Raw genomic sequence first — 20,834 nt, forward strand, 5'->3', positions numbered from 1 at the left:
GAGTAGTTACTACACTGATGTTCCAAGCACCTGGAATGCCAACTACAGCCTCCTGGGGAGAGGTTCAGGCAGGCAGGACTGACACAGTGTGGTCACCAGGCAGAGACACTGATCAGGTTAAGTAAGACAGAGCAACCCTTACATAAACAGCGTCTCTCAGGCTGGCTTACCCTTGCCAAAGCCAGCAAACAATGAAATCAAAGGATTTCCAGGGCTGACACCCCGAGGGCGCAGGCCAGGCCCCTGGGTGGCGGTGGGGCGGGGAGGGAAATCGCAGTCATCGGGCCTCCTCTCTCTGACCTTCTTTTGTGCTTGGGATAAAACTCCAGGTGATTTTCAATTGGCTGAGGACAGCGACACAGACTGAAATTCTGCTCAAGCTGGAGGCGGTCAGAAAAAACTGGTTCCTACCAGTATTGCAGACAGCTGGGAACCACTGGGAAAGAATATGCCAGGAATGCAGCTTCCTCCGGTCCCGTAATTCACCCCCGCTGCGCACGCTTCCCTGCAGCTCCGGCAGGCCCTCCCCCGCACGCTCTGGGCAGGTGTGGGTACCTGCACTCAGATGAGGGCCCGCCCAAGGAGCCCACCCCAACAAACAGCAAGCCCCCTTCCACCAGATCCGATCAGTTTGCACACGTGGGTGACAGAAAGTTCCTGGCGGCATACACTTTGCAAAACCCTCGCACCGCAGCTTAAAACTGGTAAATTTTCATGTAAGTCAGACCTCAAAAAAAAGTTGATTTAAAAAAAAGGCTGTGAAAATGAAGGTCATTTTTTTTGGCTTGTAGGTTTCACCGCCCTTCAGAGGCCGAGCTTCTCTCCCTCCAGCATCTTCTCCAAGATGCCTCTTCCACCCCTCCCCTCCCCACACCTGAACTGGCTTCCGGCTTCTTTCGGTAGTAGCCTGCACCTCCCCCACTCCTGCTGCCTGGGGCGCTCATCCCCTCTCCACACACTGACCCGCGTCATCTTCAACCTGTGGCTCTGCCACTGTCTGGAGAGGGTTCCCCTTCTGATAATCGCAGCCCTCATTTGCACACATCTGAACTTGAGGCTTTGTTTACCCGTATGTCTACCTGCTGCCAGTTCCGGTTCTCTCCCCGGCAGCGGCCTCCCTGCTGTCAGAACCAAGTGTCTGCAGACCCGCTGTAGGGACAGGTGACCACGAGGCTGAAGTGACCGGTCAGTGGGCCCTTTCCCAAATGAACAGAAAACTTCAAGAAGAGGACGCCTGTGTGGTCCCACATGCCCCCTGCACATGGAGCTTCACGGCCTCCGTGCCATAGAGGCAAGCAGCCCTGGCCGTCAACGGAGGTGTAGGCCGGCCACCCACCTCCCATGAATGGGTTTAAGGCCATCAACTTGTTGCTGAAATGACTTAAACCAAAACACGATAGATTTCAAGTACAAATAAGTATAACATTCTGGGTGAAGTGAAACCAGAATTCTTACATTTAATTTTAGATAACTAAAAGCATTTAACTGTAGTACATGAAGGTCTGTTTTCAAAAGCCATTAGCTCCTCTGCTCCCCCATACACCTCCCAGACTTCTCCCAGCCCCAACGGGCTTTCCCTGCCGCCCGCCGCCAGTCCTCTTCTCCCCAGTTAGAGGGAGCTCTTCAAAGCTGCAAACACATCCCTTCTCTGTAACGTCTAAGGAAGCTGGTCCAGTGCTTTGCACATAGTAAGTGCTCAACACACCTGCTAAGTTCAGACAGGTCAGACTCCTTCAAAGGCGAACATCTTGACAGGTGTGGTGTCAGATGCAATGTCAGGTGCAGTGGTAGGGCTGGTATCAGGTGTGATGCTAGGTGCTGTGCTCCCTGGGATGTCAAATGTGGTGCTGGGGGGTGTTAGCTGTGGTTCTAGGGTGGTATCAGATGCAGTGTTAGGTGTGATGCGAGGTGGATGCCAGGTGCTCGGTCTGGCGTGGTCCTAGGTATGGTGTCAGGTGTGGTGCTAAGTGCTGTGCTAGGCAGGGTGTCAGGTGCAGCAGTGGGTGCGGTGACAGCTGTAAGACCGTGGACCGTCCAGAGTCCTCATCTTAGATAAGGCGCTGACCTCAGTGGCTGTGGGAGTGCTAACCAGGGGATGTGGGCGTCAGTGGTTCAGTGAGGCAAGCAGACTCTACCCTGTTGATTGTCAGCAGATCGCAAGAGTGTCAGGGCCAAGTTCCTGACTGTGAAGGTCATGACAGAGAGTTGCTCACGAAGGGTTTGGCTTTGGAGGGGTCACAAACCTGCTACCAAGCGCCCTTCCCCACCCTGTCTCAAAGTCCCCCGATGTGTGTCAGATACGCGGGCCAGTGCAACCGTGTGACCTACCGGGGCCACGCACAGGCTGAGCCCACCAGAGTGGGCCTGCCTGCTGCCCGCCCGCTCCTGGGCGTTGGGAGCCCCAGTCCTGACCCCCACAGGCTGGGCGAGGGCCAGGGAAGTCGCGTCAGCTCTCTGTGCCTCATTCCTTGCCTATAAAGGTAGGGAGCACTTACTTAGGACAGCTCTGTACTTGTGTAGCTTTTTACACCTTAAAAAGCACCTGTAGGTATACTCATATTTGTTCAAGAAGCTGGTGATCAAAGCTTAACCCCAGGGTTACTAATGCTTATTCTAGCTGCTCAGTTCTATGACTCTGGGTTCTGGGCTGGCCAGACCACTCTCTCGTGCAAAGTCCCCTTCAGATGCCCTGCTGTCTCGTCTCCACCTTAGCTATGGAACAAACCCCACCCACCCGCCTTATGCACCCTGGTCTAGAACATGATGTCACCTGCTAGCCACCACCACCCTCTGCTGGGTGCCCTGCCAAGGACCCTGCCGTAAAACATCACGCGGGGGAGTGGGCAGGGCAGCCTCTGGCCACCTCTAGAATGGACCAAACCCCAGGCTCAAAGGCCACCACAGTTGATAAACTAATGACTGCCGGGTCTGGACGTCAGATGCCAGCACTGTCACAAACAACCATATCATTGTGTTCTCATACTGACAATGCTTTTTAACTGCCACAAACGTGAAATTCAAGGGAACAAGTGACCAAGGAAAACACACACATGGCCAAACAAGGGTTTGGCGGGTCCAGGCTAATTCAGTCAAATAAATGGACAGGCAACAGCTCCCTGAGCCAAGGATGGTCACCTGTGACTCGCTGGCCGACAGCGCCAGCTGTCCTTGAGGAGGTGCCGCTCCTCAAGGACCCCAGTGCCCTGGAGGGAGCTGGCACTGCTCTGAGGCTGCACGTCTCCCTACCCACCCTGCACAGGGGCTCTTCCAGCTTAGAAAGTGCGCTGGTAAATTCTGCAATTATTTCCTTAGCGCCTAGCTTTCTGTGCACGCCAGCCCAGCTATGGCGTGGAGCTGAGCGATTCTTGTCTGTGCTGTGTATGAAAAGTCTGCATGGGGCAGTGTCTACAACCCTCCTGCTGTGCCCTGTCTGTGCCAACTGCTGGGCTCCATGCCTTTCCCGAAAACACCGTGTGGGACTGTCCAAACGTCCCGACGAGACGATGCCTGGGGTGAGGGGGCAAAAAGACCCGCGGTGGACAGCCACAGACCTGCACAAAAGGTTCCTGCTTCAGGGCTAGGCAGTCTGGAAAGACATGCATAGTGCTGGGCTGCAGACCCCTCCAACCACCAAGGCAGGGCCTTGCTCAAACTGTCCCCAGCTGAGGACGGGCGGGGCCATGTCCTGACCCAGCTCACTGCCCACCACCACGTCTAGGAGGCACCAGGATCAGGGCCTGCCTGACCTGTCACCACAGATCTATTTATACTGGGAGCAGTTAAACTTGGGCGTTCTGCTCGGGGATGCCTCAGCCACAGAAGCCAAATGAATTGCGCTCGATTAGAGCGATGCTGTTATTTTTAAAGCACAGTGTAGCACAGGTGAGAGAACATCTCCAGACAAGTTCTACTATCTTCTCTCTGTATGGGCGTGCAGGTAAAATGCCAATAAACACACAAGATTAGCAAAGAAAAGCTGCCTCAGCTCTGCTCTAAGGAATCTGCTGATAGAGGAATGATACTCCCTGGGTTTCTGCCCTAAAGGAAGTGGCCCCATCAGATCATTATAGAAAGGACTGTGGTAGGCTGCCCAGTGGCCACACGTCCTCTCAGGTCCACAAAAGGCCCCCTGCAGTGGCCATGTGGCTCCTCCACTGGAGGTGAGCCCTTGGGGGCTGGCCTGAGACTTGCTTTGACCAAGGCCATGGGTGGGAGTGGCAGTGTGAGTTCTGGGTGGGGCATCCAAGGCCTGCAGCCTCTCCTCCTCTCTCCTCTCTTCTCCTCTTGGAGGTACACTGAGGACTTGTGAGGGAGTCTCTCTGGTCCCCTGGCTGATGGCAGGGCCTGGTGGATAGCTAGCATCAAGCACCAGATGTGAGGGGGTCCTTTGCGGGGCTGCAGCCTGGCCAAACCTCAGCTGCACGGAAGCTGGGAACCATGAGAAAGACTTCACTGGTGGTGTTTCTAGTTGCCAAGTTTTGGGCTGGTTTATTACACAAACGCTCATAGAAACCAGACTTTTACTGCAGGAGAATATTATACGCAGGACGCCTGTGCCACCTCTCATGCGCAGTTTTTCTGGCATTCCTCAGGAAGTGAGAGCCCTTGCCCGCTGCCTGGCGGTCCGCACCCAACAGTGCATTCTGTCAACTCAGAATTGCAACTCTCAAGGGCGGCTGTGCGGGACCACGGTGGGCATCTGGTCCCCATGCGCCTAGTGGATGGCCCCACCTGGAGGACCTAGCCCAGCGGAGCCAAGCCTCAGGCTCCGAGAGAATTCTGGCTCTGCAAGTCAGGACCACTTAAGAGAGAAGGCCCTAAACTCAGAACCTGCCCATGGACGGCAGAGCGCAGAGCCCAGAGCCCAGCAGACCTTCAGACCCCTCGCGGGGGCCTGGCACAGGCGGAGTCGGGGAGTGAGTGGCCTAGAGGCTCTGGACTGACGATGTGATCACCACCACAGTCCCTTTCTGGGAAAGGCCCCAAAGAACGCCTCCGGCTGACAACGCGCTCCTTCTTCCCTTCCCCAGAGAGGAGGCGCCAGGCAGGTGGCTGGGGCAGAGCTCGCTGCGCCCTTCTCAAGAGCTGCCCCAGGGACTTCCCCAGTGGCGCAGTGGATAAGACTCTGCGATCCCAACGCAGGGGGCCGGGGTTCAATCCCTGGGCAGGGAACTAGATCCCACATGCATGCCACAACTAAGAGTTCACATGCCACAACTAAAGAGTCCACCTGCCAGAACTAAAACCTGGTGCGACCAAAAAAAAAAAAAGGAGCGGCCCCGGCCCCGAGGTTGACTCGCTCCTTTCTTGCTCTTGGTGTCCACCTTCCCCTTGAGGTCGCTCTGGATCTCTCTCTCCAGTTATCACTGACATTTAAAAACTCACGATTCTTGCTTAAAATACAGTATAAAAGGATAGGCATTAAAAAATCACGCTCCCAAAGATGCAGCACGCCTTTACTCCCAGCCCACCCTCCGGCCACCGCAGGCTTAGTTAGCTCTCCATCAGCGCCTGACACCCTCACTTTCTGCCAACTGCTCAGGGGTCCACACTCCCACAGCGCTTCACAAACTAAGCCAACACCCCTCGGCTTGATCTCGGGGCCTCTCCACGTATGTCGCAGCTCAAACTGCTGGTCTTCACTTTGCTGCCTTGGGCTCCTGGTGCGGAGCCTCCCAGGAGCTTCTGTGAGTGCTCGCTGAGTGCCCCCCGACCCTTCCCATGCCCCTGCAGCCCTCTGCCTTCACACGTGCCTCTTCTGGGTACAGCCACCCTGTCCCTGGCCAGGCCCCTTCCTTACCCTTCAAAACTCAGAACAACTGGCGCTTCCCTGCAGAAGCTGGTGGGGTTTACTCTGTATTCTAACTGTGCTCGGCTTACTGAAGTCCCCACGGGCCCGCGAGCTAGCGGGCCCTGCACACTCACACCTCCTGGCAGCCAGTCGACGCAGTCCTCCAATAAAACTGTCGCGAGCTGTGAACCGCTACACACGTAAGGTGAAGGCACTGCTTCAGGACCCTTACACTTTCCAAAGGTGTTAATTTTATGTCCCTTACGGTATAAACACAAATTCTTTAAGAGTAAAATACTATACTGAAGTTAGGGAAGATGTTCTTTGTTGGTTTAGTCGATTTAACACAAAAAGTCACCAGGGTTGAGAGTCATCCTGATTTAGGAAGCTGAGCATGGAGGGGGAACTTCAAAGTGAGGTTTAACAGCCTCGATCACTGAAAGCCCCTGAAGTATACCACGTGTGTGCTTTTCCCCAAGGCCAGCAAAGAATTAGGGCGAACAGAGGCTGAGTTTTTAAAGTGCAGCCAAGGCAGTTTCAAAGCTGCAGAATGAAAAGGAACGGTGTCACCCCATACTGGGGACGACGTGTGTCTGTTTCTGCTCTGCTTGTCTGGTTCAATTACAGAAAATAACAGCATTGTGTTTCACGAGCATGGAAGGAAGAAGTAGAAGTGCCCGGCCCAGAAGGGTGGCATGGCCGAGCTCAGAGAGGTGGGACCGAGAGTCTAGGATCTGCATGTCGAGTGCCACACAGAGCTCTTGTGGTGACCACACTGGACCAGAGAGCTGTTACTACACGTGGGAGCTGGCCCGCAGAAGGCAGGAGAGGAAATGGACACAGTCAGCAAGATGAGGAAGACAGGCTTTTAGGAAGTGGGCAGGGGTCACTCAGAAGGCCCAGGCAGGGGAAGTGAGCTCCGATGCACCAAGGACGGCCGTGGTGGCTCAGTGAGCAGGGGCACAAAGGGCACCACAGGGTGGAGAGGGCACACGGCCCGACCCTGGGATCTCCCCGCAGGGCTGACACCACGCTGTGACTGTGGTGGGGGTGGAGGTGAGGGCAGGCACCTGCGTCTGCTGCACAGGAGGGGCTCGGTGAGGGCTCAGCAACTCTCAATTACCTGTCTGTGTGAAACACTAACAAGGGCAATCTGGCTTTGACTCTGTTTTTAAGACATAAACAAAAATAAGATGCCACCATCTGACTTGTCCCCAACATGGCCAAGACCTTAATGAGGGAGGGCTTTGCACGCTGACAGAACAGGCCCTGGCTGACGGGTCCTAGGGGGGCAAGGGGCGAGCTACACTTGACAAGGTGTTTAAGACTGGAGCGCAGAGGCCGGACTGGAGAAAATGATGGGGAAGAGACGGCTGTCTAGGAGAGGACCACGCCAAGGGACGAAGAGCAGAGGGACGGCGAGACGGGGTGCAAAGGCAGACCCAGGTAACTGGGTGCAGAGGCACGGGGAGCGCTCAGGGGCTTGCACCCCTGAACTGCTTGATTACTTTACCACAAACATAACATTCACCATTAAACATTTAGAAATAAAAGCTTTCTTTTTTTTTTTTCGGTACGCAGGCCTCTCACTGTTGTGGCCTCTCCCATTGTGGAGCACAGGCTCCGGATGTGCAGGTTCAGCGGCCATGGCTCACAGGCCTAGCCACTCCACAGGATGTGGGATCTTCCCGGTCCGGGGCACGAGCCCGTGTCCCCTGCATCGGCAGGCGGACTCTCAACCACTGCGCCACCAGGGAAGCCCTACAATTTTTCTTTAAAAATAGGGATACGACAAAATTATAAAGTAAATTATAAAGTCAAACGTGAAAGGGCAGCTTTAAGATAATCACAAAGAGCTGAATATAGACTGAGAATGAGATTACAGTATTAGAGAAGTATCTTGTTAATTTTGTTAGGTGTGGTGAAGAAACCATTCCCTTGATAGAGCCACTCAGATGCATTTATGACAGAAAAGTAAGTGGGGAAGGAATAGATTTTTAAAGACTGGCAAACTGCAGAGAGCTACTGAAGTTGTGTGATGGGTCTCCTCACGGAGGTTCATTTCACACTCTTGTCAACTGGGGGAAGAAAAAAAAAAGCACAACGTGAGAGTTGTGAGTTAAGTTTTATTTGCGGCAAAATGAGGACTATTGCCCGGGAGACAGCATTTCAGAGAGCTCCAAGAAACTGCTCTAAAAAGGTGGGGGGAAGGTCAGTATATTTCTGATTTTCATGAAGGGGGAGTCCATGCAATCGAGCACACATTTTTTGCAGAAGGTTTCTGCTAGTCACGAGGAGCAGACAGCACCATGAAGGATTTTAGTGCTTCTCTAGATACAGGGAGATGACAGAATTGGGCTCATAAAATCTTCTCCTGAAGATATCTATCTGAAGACCTGTTCTCCCAGCTTTCCCCAGAGCACAGAGTGCTTCATTCCTGATCTCCACCCCCTGAAATCCTTTCAGGGGGTGTTGAAGGTCAGCAGCTGCAGAGCTCATAATCTGATCCTTGTAGAGGTAGATGCTAAGTGTCAATTTGTAATTGACACTCCTATTGTATGTTTGAAAACGCCATAAAAAGTTTAAAGAATAATAGGAAAGCAGAGCATAGAAGGGCAGGGAGGGGGGAGATGCTAAATCTGTCCTGTTTCTGCTGGACACAAAAAAATTCAGTCCTAGCAGTTCCTCATAAGCCCTCTGCAAAGGGAGGGAAGAGAATGATGACAGAACCAGCTCTCAGGACAAGGAATGTGACATCCCTTATCTGATGCAGAAATGAGAGATCAGAAAGATGATCAATCTAAATCTTAAAACCTAATTTTCTTTATCTCTCCCTAAACTATTTTTTCTAACACAGAGCACAAACAAAGCATTCTTAATAAAACCAGCGATTTCCAAGGCCTTCCGTGGGTCACAAATGCCTTTGAAAATCTGATGAAAGCTCTGGATCCTGTCCCTCAAAAAATGAGCATACAACAGGTATTGGGCCTAGTTCAACTTGGAGAGGCGATCAAGTCTACTTTGCTGGGATGGCCGCAGAGGGACACTGCCATTGTAAATGTCCACTGATTTAAACCATCCTGTCCCTCTCCCTCAAGGAGACGCTGTGTCCCCTGGAGAATACTGACAACAGAAACCAGCACATAAAATCTGGCCCAAAGACGCCAACCTGCATGTATTCTCTTATGAAACTGAAAAGTCCTTTTTTGAGATCCTTTACCCATATCCCCTGCAGAATCTCTCAAAGAGGTGCTAAAGAGGTGCTTGCTCTGACCTGCAGAGCCCAAGGACCCAATCCTCACTCTGCATTCTTCCTCAGCAGGCTGCATCTGTGCCTGTCAGTAGTCCTCTCACTGTACTGTCCTCATCCCTGGGACAGATGGACACGGTGACCCTCCCACGCAGCCTGAGAACCCCCAAGTGTTACCTTCCTCGACACCATGTGATAAAAATCCTTTTCAAGAATAGGTGGAGCGGGCTTCCCTGGTGGCGCAGTGGTTGAGAGTCCGCTTGCCGATGCAGGGGACACGGGTTCGTGCCCCGGTCCGGGAAGATCCCACGTGCCGCGGAGCGGCTGGGCCCGTGAGCCATGGCCACTGAGCCTGCGCGTCCGGAGACTGTGCTCCGCGGCGGGAGAGGCCAATTTGTCCAAAACCACAGAACGCACACCACCAAGAGTGAACCCTAATGTAGATTATGGGCTTTGGGTGATGATGACACGTCAATGTAGGTTCATCAATTATAACAAATGTGTAACTCTGGTGGGGGATGTTGATGGCGGGGAGACTGCATGTGGGGGGCAGGGGGTACATGGCAAATCTCTGTACCTTCCCCTCAATTTTGCTATAAACCTAAAACTGCTCTACAGAATAACTCTTTTAAACAATTTTTGTTGTGTTTTTTTTTTTTTTTTTTTTTGTGGTACATGGGCCTCTCACTGCTGTTGCCTCTCCCGTTGTGGAGCACAGGCCCCGCGGCCATGGCTCACGGGGCTAGCTGCTCTGCGGCATGTGGGATCTTCCCAGACTGGGGCACGAACCCATGTCCCCTGCATCGGCAGGCGGACTCTCAACCACTGCGCCACCAGGGAAGCCCTAAACAATTTTTTTAAAGCAATAACGATAACGATATTAATACAAATACTAATAATGGTAACAGCCACTGTGATGCTTTCAGCCCCACTTTCCAGAGCTCTGCACCACAGAGCCACAGTGTGCTTCACCACTGCAACCCATTCCCGTGACACCAGGCATTCACACACGGACGTTCCCCAACTTAGATCCCTGTTAACTTGCAATAGCTCACTCATGTGCTGTTCTCCCTAAAACCAAATATAACTTAAGAAGACTTGGTTGGTTCCATAAAGAGGTTACGTCTGAGAAAAGGAAGGCAAGGGACAGCCTGGACACAAGATGAAAGTCTGATTCTGAAACCTCTGGGCTAAGTTTATTTGAGAGATAACCCTGTAGTAACTGTCTTCAGAAACCGCTAATATCTGACATCACAGGCAGAGGCACTTCTTTCCGGCCAGTGCATTTATCTACAGTCTTGGGAAACATACCGCAGATCTCCTTCCATAGGAAACCAGGTCTCATCTTGCTCATGGAGCAATGCAGCTTCCAGGTTGCCATGGAAACGTTGCTGGGCAAGGAGGTTCAGACCAAGAGGCGGCATTCCTGATGAAACGGGGCTGGTGGCTCCCGCAGTCAAACGTACCCAATCTAAATGTCACTAGTGCTTCAGAGTAAAAGGGTAAAGCTTACACTCAAGGGCCCAATGGAAGCAGGCTGCCTTTAGATAACAAGTCCCTGAAATTCACAAGGAAAGAGACAGATCAACAGTGAGGACAGCCAGCCTCCTGTGGGCACTTCCTCTGCGCAGACCCTGAGCACCTCACACATACTGTCTCCTTCACAAACCCCGCAATGGGGCACAAGGAGTCTGAGCAACTTGGGGATCTACCCTCCAGCTTCTGCTGGGCCAGCTGCCTGACCTGAAAACCAAGAAACAGTCATCAAAACCCATAAATATCATTGGCCAAAATGCTGTGAAGAAGTTCTCCCACTAGGCACGCTCTGTATCAAGTAAACGTGTGAAGAGAGAGGCTCTAAGGAAGAGCCTCACTGGTTAACACAGAGAAATTAGAAGGAAGCCTTCACAGAATTTACTTTCAAATACAAGAGAAAAACGTGAACATACTGATCTAAAATGTCATTTATACAGAAATCACATGAAATGGTTTTCAGGTGTTCCGAGGACAGCGGGACAGAGGAGCTTCCTGCGGGGCCTCTCCTTCTGTGGGCTTCCTTTCTGCAGCATCACCATCCTGCAGCAGCCTTGGTGAGAGCCTGGGAGTGGTGCAAGTGCCCTCTACATCCTTGCCGGTTTAACACGTTGGCTGTTCCAGGGAGCAAGGCCTTGAGCGCGCCGCACACGGAGAGAGGGACACACCCCTCCAGAGAAGGCGGTTCCAGTTGGGCCTGGTGTGACGGCCGAGCTGGGCTGACGCAGAGAACTCGGGTCGGTGGGGCTTCCAGCCACCTGCCTGCCTTCCTTCTCGACGGTCCTCAGAACACATGCACTTACCTGGACAGCCAGCCACCATCGGCCAAGACTCCAAACACACGAAGACACCTGCTCCTCTGAGCCTTACCTTGTGTACACTTTTGGGGTTTTCCAACCAAGCATAGTACATTTCCTCCACATAGTTCGAACTAGTCCCGCTGAGGAAGGGCTCCGCAGCAACGGGGGCAGTATAGCACCGGATCTGCCCAAACGTCCTAGCTGCTGCTGGTCTGTTTTGTGAAAATGTCTTCACAGTCTGGGAAGCCGTCAACGGCCTCAACTTAGCAGCACAAGTCCTTAAGTGAAACATTCTTGTCCTGAAGTCTCTCACGACTGTCTGCACCAAAAAAAGAAAGAAAAGTTAGAAAGAGCATTGTAGCAGCCAAGGCTACTGGGGGAAAACCTCGCAGACTGTGGCTGGAGGAGAAAGACCCTGTAAATGCATTTGTGGCCGCGTGCCCTGCTTCAGAGAGCACGACACAGCATGAGGTAGTCAAACTGAACAACCTCCTATGTACAGGGCCTGTGCTCCACACGGGGAGGAGAGAACACAGCTGCAGAGGTATGGTCTTCCCCTGCAAGTTTCAATCTAGTTTGAGGGATACGATATATCATGATAAATATGTGACGCCCTGTAAGTTTATACGTTGTATAAAACAATTATAGGCAAAGGCAACAAAGATTAATGAATGATTAGATTAATATAATTGTAAAATGAGAAAGATACTTTCTAATCTATTCGGAGACTACCGAGTACCCGCTGGACTCACGGTATTCTGGAGAACACGGAGACATTGGAAAAATATTTTGCTCACCCTCAAATAATTTATCTTTGAGCAGCAGAAAAAAAATTTTTTTAATTAAAAATTACAGCGACAGCGCTGAGCGCTTGAGAGGCACAGAAAATGCCAACACAGCTCCATGGGAGAAGCCGCTCCTCCCAGGTGTTCCTTTCCGGCGGCTGGGAAAGCTTGGGGAAGGGGCGGAGCACAGGGAGGATTCTGCTCTGGAGAGGCGGAACGGCAGGCATTCTAAATATAAGAATCAGGAGGAGGAAAGACAGAGAGGTGGAAAGGCGAGCAGAACACAGGGGAAGAGCAAGAATCGTCTTGTCTGGCAGGAAAGGTGGACTGGCTGGACAGCCAGGGGTCCTGAGCCCCGTTTCCTGGGACTGGGAGCGGGCTCTGTGGGAGGAAGCACGGGCAGCAGTGACTACACAAGTGTCTACCTACCTTGGGGCGCTCTGTGGTCATCAACTTGACATGTTAGGGTTCTTCACGAACCCCACCAACTCCCTAGAAGGCAGGCGCTAGCTCTTCTGTTTTACAGGTCACCTTTCTGAGTTTAAGTTTTCCCCAAGGTTGAGTAGACCCTGAGTTTGAGGATTGTAATTTTACTAAATCTAGTATGTAACTCTATATACGCTAGCCATTTTACAAAAGCAGCTGACGCACCCACCAGATCATGAAAGAGTTTAGACTGTCCCCAGAGGGGTCTTGAACCACTTCCAAGCACGAGTCAGAATCCAGATGCCTCCGGGAAGGGACCCAGTCAGGAAGGGATAAGGACACTGTGCAGTTCCTCTCCCCATAAAGATCCCGGCACCTTCCAGTCAAAGCGAAAGAGGCTGTGGGAGGGAAAGGGAGCCCCAGGGCAGGGACGAGGCTCACCACAGCCCTCTGCCCTGAGATACGGTGCCTGCTGGCCTAACACATGGTTGCCCTTAAATCTGCCTTAAAGCAAGTGCCCGGGCTGTCAAGTTGGAATTACACCCCACCTCCACTCCTGCCTGAAGGAAATCCAAACTCTGAGACATGCTGAGAATTACCCAGAAATAAATGTTACATAAACTATCCTCTACACAGTTTATACGAACCCTTCCTCTTAAGCCAAATATGATCAGAATACGCATAAAGGACACTGACAGAGAGAGTGTCTGGCCTGTTCTCCTGCTCAGAAAAGACAGGTCAGCAAAAGGGAAAAGCAGAACAGGTACTTTAAAAACAAACTGAACAACAAACAAAAACTTGTTCCTTAAAATTTAAAGATGAACAAGCCTATATTTTGCTATAGAATGCAATCTTAACTCCTTTTCTTTTTAACCTTAAGTAACTTCAGTAGTTCTTCCTACCTCCAACTATACTCCCATTTTCTCTAACAGGCAGACAAAGAAAGACACTGATGGCAAAAATACTACTACTGCTGCTTTCCACGTTAATTTTTTTAAAAATTCAGGTCCAAAGGAAAACATTCATTTTTTTCCTCCAATGTCATTATTATCTAGGCAGCTTGAAACACTCGATGGCCCCTGAGCTGGGGTTTTCTCCTAGAACACAGCAGTATCATCACCTCCATTAGTATCATCACCACCATTAACTGTCATTATTCAGTTGCTGCGATACCCAATTAACAGGCACCACACTGACAAGCACAAAACTGCTCGTTTCATGTGTTCTTCCCAATGCAGTCCTTCCAATATGATACTATAAACAAACCACGTTACCTAGCTATCTACAGTCACCGAATCTGACAAATAGCTCAGTGCTGCCGAGCACTGTTACTAGCAATTTTCAAACTTCCCTTAAGATGACTCATCGGAAAACCTGCCCTTCAGCAGATGGCTCAACATCCCCGGCCTCCACCCTGGGAAGACCAGGAACAGCTGTTCTCTATCCACGATCTTATGGACCCACAGAGCAGACAGCAGGTATATATACATTTCAGATTTTGGTAGGTTCAGATTCCATCCTTCCAATTCCAGAGTCAACATTACGAATAGTGCACCATTTTTGGTAGAAACACTGAATTGTTCAAACACTTTCATGAAAGCTTCGGGTTGTCCAAGAAGTCCAAGTGTTCTGACTTGTGGTTTAGAACAATATTTCTACTTGACAAGGGGGCCAAAAATTCTCAATGGGGAAAGAATAGTCTTTTCAACAGACAGTGCTGGGGCAACTGGAGATCCATATGTGAAAAAATGAAGTTTGGACCCCTGTCTCACACCATATACAAAATTAACTGAAAATGGATCAAAGACCTAAATGTAAGAGCTAAAACTGTAAGACTCTTAGAAGTTTTATAACTTCCAAGTTAAAATGGAATAAATCTTCATAGCCTTGAGACAAACAACGTGTCTTAGTTAGGACACCAGAAGGACAAACAACAAAACAAATAGACAAACTGGACTTCATCAAAATAAAAACTTCTGTGCTTCAAAGGACACCATCAAAAAAGAGAAGACAGTCTAAGAGTAAAAGGAATATTTGCAAATCATAGAGCTGATAAGAACTCTTACAACTCAATAATGAAAATAAAAATAACCCAATCAAAAAATTGCCAAAAATGACTTCCCTGGTGGTGCAGTGGTTAAGACTCCACGCTCCCAATGCAGGGGGGCCCAGGTTCGATCCCTGGTCAGGGGACTAGACCCCACATGATGCAACTAAGAGTTTGCGTGCCACAACTAAAGATCCTGCATGCCACAGGGAAGACCCCTCATGCAGCACAACTAGGAGCCCTCATGCCACAACTAGGACCCAACGCAGCCAAATAAATAAATTGATTAATTTTTTAAAAATTGCCAAAGGATACGAACAGACATTTTTCCAAAGAAGACACACAAATGACCAATAAGCACATTAAAAGATACTCAACATCATTAGTCATTAGGGAAAAAAATGTAAATCAAAACCACAACAAGATACCACTTCATGCCCACTAGATTAGATACAATCAACACAAGCAAGTGTTGGAGAGAACGTGAAGAATTTAGAACCCTCATACAATTCTGGTGGGAATGTAAGCTGGTGCAGTCACTTTGGAAAACAGTTTGGCAGTTCCTCAAAAAGTTAAACATAGAATTACCATATGACTCAGCAACTGAACTCCTAGGTACACAACCAAGAAAAACAAAAACATACGTCCACACAAGACCTTGTACACGGATGTTCACTGCAGCATTATACGAGCCCAAAAATGGAAACAACTCAAATGTCCATCAACTGATCAATGGGTATACAGAGTGTGGTATAGCCATACCATGTAATAGTATTAGGCAATGTAAAGGAATGAAATGTTGATATCTCTTGCAACACAGATGAACTTTGAAACTTTTAAGTGAAAACAGTCATTCACACACAAAAAACACATGTTGTATGATTTCATTTATATGAAGATGTTCAAAAGAGGCAAATTGATACAGACAGAAAGCCCAGGACTGGGGGTAGCAAGGATAAGACATGACAACTAATGGGTATGGGTTTTTTTTTGGGGGGGGGGGGCGGGGAATGAAAATGTTCTAAAACTATTGATAGATAATGCTGATGGTTTCACAACCTTATGATATACTGTAAAATGTTAAATTGTACAATTTAAATGGGTGAATTGTATGGTATATGAGTTATACCTCAATAAAGTTTTTTGTTTTTAAATGTTTGTGAACAGATTTGCCCAAACCTAAACTTTATTTATTTTTTTTGCCACACCGCGCGGCATGCGGGATCCTAGTTCCCCAACCAGGGATCGAACCCGTGCCCCTTTGCAGTGGAAGCATGGAGTCCCAACCACTGGACCACCAGGGAAGCCCCTCAATAAAGTTGTTTTTAAAAAAGCCTAAGAAGAAACATAAACGAGCCTATCCCTATCAACAAAGTACACAAAGCGACACTATCTGTAACCCATTAATTTCAAGATGCAAGTATAAATCTACACATTTGAGAAAAATAACATTAAAAAAAACCCAAAAACCAAAGCAAAATTTGTTTTTAAGGGTTCAGTGCTCTGCCCTTAGGAAAATAAAACAGTTTATCTGTGCCTGGACATTCCCCAGTCAGGCAGCACACATCTTACCCAAGGCCCCTCCCTATTCACAGGATGAGGAGATAAACTGACTCCTGACGTCTACCACCCTCATGCTGGCTAGGCAGAGGAGTAATTAAAGAGGCAAAAACAGCCTGGGCATTTCTCAGGACATGAGTCTTTTAGGGAAAAGCACATGCATCATTAAATGATTGTTAGCATTGTGTGTTGCCTAAGAACCATTTTAAAAAAACTTACCTTGAGAGACTTTCTGTTTTTTGTTTTCTTTTGGTTTTGGACTCATTAAGATTTTCATGATGAATCAAGAAAACAATGCTTGCTACATACCTATCGCTGTTAATCCATTATTCTAGTTTTAGCAGTGATACAAAGACATTATGTACACGGAGAGCATAAGTACCAATTTTCTTTTACTGGTTGAGAATCTCAAGAGAATGCAACGTCTTTCATTTGTGATGCCTCATCAAACATAAACTGAGGGATTGAGAGGTAGTGCAGAGTACTCTTAAACTACAAAGGTATTTTGCCATTATTACACAGAAACGGTGGTTGAGCCTGCAGGGCAAACAGGCAGAGTGACTCTTCCTTGCTGTGTGAGCCTTAAATGTATCACTTGATCTGTGTTCGTTTCCTTTGCCATAAAGTGAAGGATGCAATCACTTCTGCTCCCTCAATGTTTTTTGTAATTATGATACAAACATGAAAGAACTTTGCACACTTTAAAAGTACTTTTATGGGACTTCCCTTGTGGCGCGGTGGTTAAGAATCTGCCTGCCAATGCAGGGGACACGGGTTCGAGCCCTCGTCTGGGAAGATCCCACACGCCGTGTAGCAACTAAGCCCATGCGCCACAACTACTGAGCCTGCTCTCTAGAGCCTGTGAGCCACAACTACTGAGGCTGCGTACCACAACTCCTGAAGCCCGCGCACCTAGAGCCCGTGCTCCGCAACAAGAGAAGCCACTGCAATGAGAAGCCCGCGCATCGCAACGAAGAGTAGCCCCCACTCACTGCAACTAGAGAAAGCCCGCGCACAGCAATGAAGAGCCAACACAGCCAAAAATAAATAAATTTATTTTTTTAAAGTATTTTTATGACTAAAGGACTACAACCTACCAGAAGAAAAAAAAAACCCACCCCACAACTAATGATATGTCTTAAAAAGCTGAAGTTCCCAAGGTAAAACTAAACAGAAGTAAATTTGGAGTGGGTAGCTGACCAGATTGCTGGGGGGGACTTCCACCTCTGAAGTGGGAACCCCAAACAAGCTTCAGTGCATGGGTCTGAAGACTGATCCATCCTGCCCAGACCGGCACTGTGTTTCCAAAGGTGCCCTGAATGCAGTGGTGTATGGTATAGGTAAATAGGCACTTTTTAAAGGTGTTGGTTAAAGTAGAAATTATTAAATTTTTATGGAAAGCAAGGACACTTGTCAATATTTATTAAAAATTTAAAAAGCACATACAGGACTTCTGTTTCCCACTAAATGCAGCTAAAAACATGAGATGCTTCATTTAATGCAAAACAAAACATAAGACTCTGAAAGGTGGAGAGGAGACAGACTGGGAAGGGGCCTCGGGGTCCCAAAAGACTGAGCATTGAGTTCTCGGTTTTCCTTTTGCCTCATATATTCCAGGCTAGATGCTGAAGAAGCTGGCAACCCAGAAATACCAACTAATGTAGACCAAAAAAAAAGCTGCAGTAAAAGCCTGCCCTCTCTGGCCAAAGGACCAGGAATGGGGCAGCCTAGCAGGACAGAATATTTTTAGACAATAACAACTCTACTGCAACCAACCCCACAGAAACACTGTGGCCCACTCCCACTCCACCTGGTAGTGTCAGAGGAGATCAGGGACTTCCATCCCCACCAGGTGACAATGAGCCACCCTCCCCACCCCAACAATCTAGGAGGGAGCCTGGATTCTACTCTCGCCCAGCAATAACAGGGCAGCACCTCTCCCTTCCCAGGCAGGGTGGAATCCCAAAGGTGTAATTGGGAAATTACACCCACACAGCAGTAACAAGGAGTCCCTACCCACAGATACCAAGGAGTCCAGGTGAGGAGCCTCTACCTCCATAACCAGGCAGCACCTCCTACCCCCCCCAGCAGTGTCAGAGGAAGCTCACCAACACCAAGATGACACAGATGTTAGAATTATCTGGCAAAGATTTTCAAAGAGCCAGCATCAAAATGCTTCCACAAGCAACTAGGAACATACTTGAAACAAATGAAAGTAGAAAGCCTCAGTAAAGAAAAAGAAGATATAAAGAAGAACCAAACGGAAATTACAGAACTGAAAATTACAATAACCAGAATAAAAAACTTGATGGATAGGTTAAACTGAAGAAAGAAGAAACAGTGAACATGAACATGAACAAACATGAACGAAAGGAATTTCGCAATCTGAACAGAGAAAACAGACTGGGGGAAAAAAATAGAACAGGACCTCAGGAACACGTGGGACTATAACAAAAGACCTAATGCTGAATATAAATGTCATCAGAACCTCAGGAGGAGCAGAAAGAGGAAGGGGCTGAAAACGTATTCAAACAAATAATGGCTGAAAACTTCCTAAATTTGGCAAAAAGACATAAACCTATAGATTCAAGAAGCTGAGAGAACCCCAAACAAAATAAACCCAAAGAAATCCACTCCAAGACCCATCACAAGCTTTTGAAAACTACAAACAACTTGAATAGCATATTTCTCACCAGAAACTATGGAGGCCAGGAGAAAGTGGCATAACACTTTTCAAGTGTTGAAGGAAAATAACTGTTAATCCAGAATCTTATATCCAGCAAAAACATCCTTCAGGAACAAAAGGGGAATAAAGATCTTCTTAGATGAAGAAAAACTAAAAAAATCTGCTGCCAGAAGACCTACCCAAAATGAATGGCTAAAGGAAGTCCTGTAAACAGAAAGTAAATGATAAAAGGAATCTTGCAACATCATGAAGAAAAGAAAGAACAACAGAAAGACAATGTATGTGTAAATATAATTTCCTTTTCCTCTAGAAGTCTTCTAAATGATGTGTAATTGATGAAGCAAAAATTTCAGCACATCTGATGTGGTTCTAATGGTATGTCTGTAAAGGAAATACTTAACACATTACTGACTGGGGGATTTTTGCAGAAACTAACGCCTGTGGCCGTAATATGTCTCCAGTCAAAAATGTGTTAAAAGACAATTTTAAGTGGAGTAGGATAAAGTGATGTAAACAGAGATATGGTTTCTATACTTCAAACTGATAAAATGATGACACCAGTATACTGTGATAAACTATGTATATATAATACCTAGACAACCACTAAAAAAGTTACACAAACAGATATACTCAAAAACACTACATATAAATAAAAGAAGAATTTAAAAATGTGTTCAAGTAACCCACAAGAAGTCAAGATAAAGAAAGCAGAGGAGCAAAAAACAAAAAAGGAAATAAAGGATAAAATGGCAGACTTAAGTCCTAACATATCAATAATTACTTGATATGTTATGTAAATGACCTAAATACACCAATTAGAAAACAGAGATTGGCAGAATGGATAAAACAACAGGATCTAATAATATAAGAAACTTCAAATGTAACAATACAGGAAGGTTGGAAGTGAAAGGATGCAAAATTATATACCATGAAAACATTAATCAAAGGAAAGCAGGACTATATTATCAGATAAAGTAGACATCAGAGCAAAGAAAATTACCAGACACAGACATATTAATGACAAACGGTTAATCCACTAAGAGAATATAGCAATTCTAAATGTGTACACACCAAACAACATAATTGCAAAATATGTGAATCAAACCAATAAAAGAGAAAGGAGAAAAAGACAAAGCTACAATTATAGTTGGAAACTTCAACCCCCCTTTCAACAAGAGATGGAAAAGCTAGACATGAGGTCAGCAAGGATATAGAGAAACTCAACGAAAGTACAAACTACCACAACTCACCCAATTTGAAATAACTATTAAAGAAATTTCACATGTAATTTAAAAGCTCCTGAAAAAGTAATTTCCAGGGAATTCCCTGGCAGTCCAGTGGTTAGGACTCTGCACTTCCACTGCAGGGGGCATGGGTTCGATCCCTGGTTGGGAAACTAAGATCCTGCAAGCCACGCAGTGCAGAAAGAAAAAGAAAAGAAAACGTTATTTCCAGGCCCTGATGGTTTCACTACAGAATCCTATCAAACGTTTAAAGATTAATTAACTCCAAACCTACACAATCTCTTCCAGAAAATACAAGGAGGAGAACTTACCAATTCATTTCATGAAGCTAGTATGTCCCTGAAATGAAATCCAGACAAAGGTAGAAAAAAGAAAAAGGAAAAAAAAGCTTTAAACTCATATTCCTCATGAATACAGATGCAAATAAATAACCTTGACAAAATACAGCGAATAGAATTAAGCAATATATAAATGCAATTATACACCATGACCTAATGGGTTTTTTTCCAGGGATGTAAGCTAGTTCAATATTCAAAAAACAATGTAATCTACCATACTGACAGGCTAGAGAAGAAAAATCACATGCTCATATGAATAGATGCAGATGAGCACTTGATAAAATTCAACACCCATGATAAAAACTCTCAGAAAAGTAGGAATAAAGGGGAATTTTAATTTAATATAAAGCATCCACAAAAGTCTACAGCAAACA

At 47.5% G+C, this 20,834-nt stretch overlaps 1 protein-coding gene across 3 annotated transcripts in view; it reads right to left on the reverse strand.

The window, feature by feature from the left end:
* The window catches only part of OGDH (oxoglutarate dehydrogenase), a 77,081-nt gene that overhangs the window by 52,039 nt on the left and 4,208 nt on the right, over positions 1-20,834 (reverse strand). For all 3 annotated transcript variants that reach the window (XM_029233190.1, XM_029233189.1, XM_029233191.1), the window contains exon 2: positions 11,445-11,693. In XM_029233190.1, coding sequence (XP_029089023.1) covers positions 11,445-11,666 — 222 coding nt within the window. In that variant the 5' untranslated portion in view covers positions 11,667-11,693. The remainder of the gene's footprint in view (positions 1-11,444; positions 11,694-20,834) is intronic.

Source organism: Monodon monoceros, unplaced genomic scaffold (assembly GCF_005190385.1).
Source record: "Monodon monoceros isolate NGI ecotype Baffin Bay Population unplaced genomic scaffold, NGI_Narwhal_1 Super_Scaffold_2, whole genome shotgun sequence".
NCBI lineage: Eukaryota > Metazoa > Chordata > Mammalia > Artiodactyla > Monodontidae > Monodon > Monodon monoceros.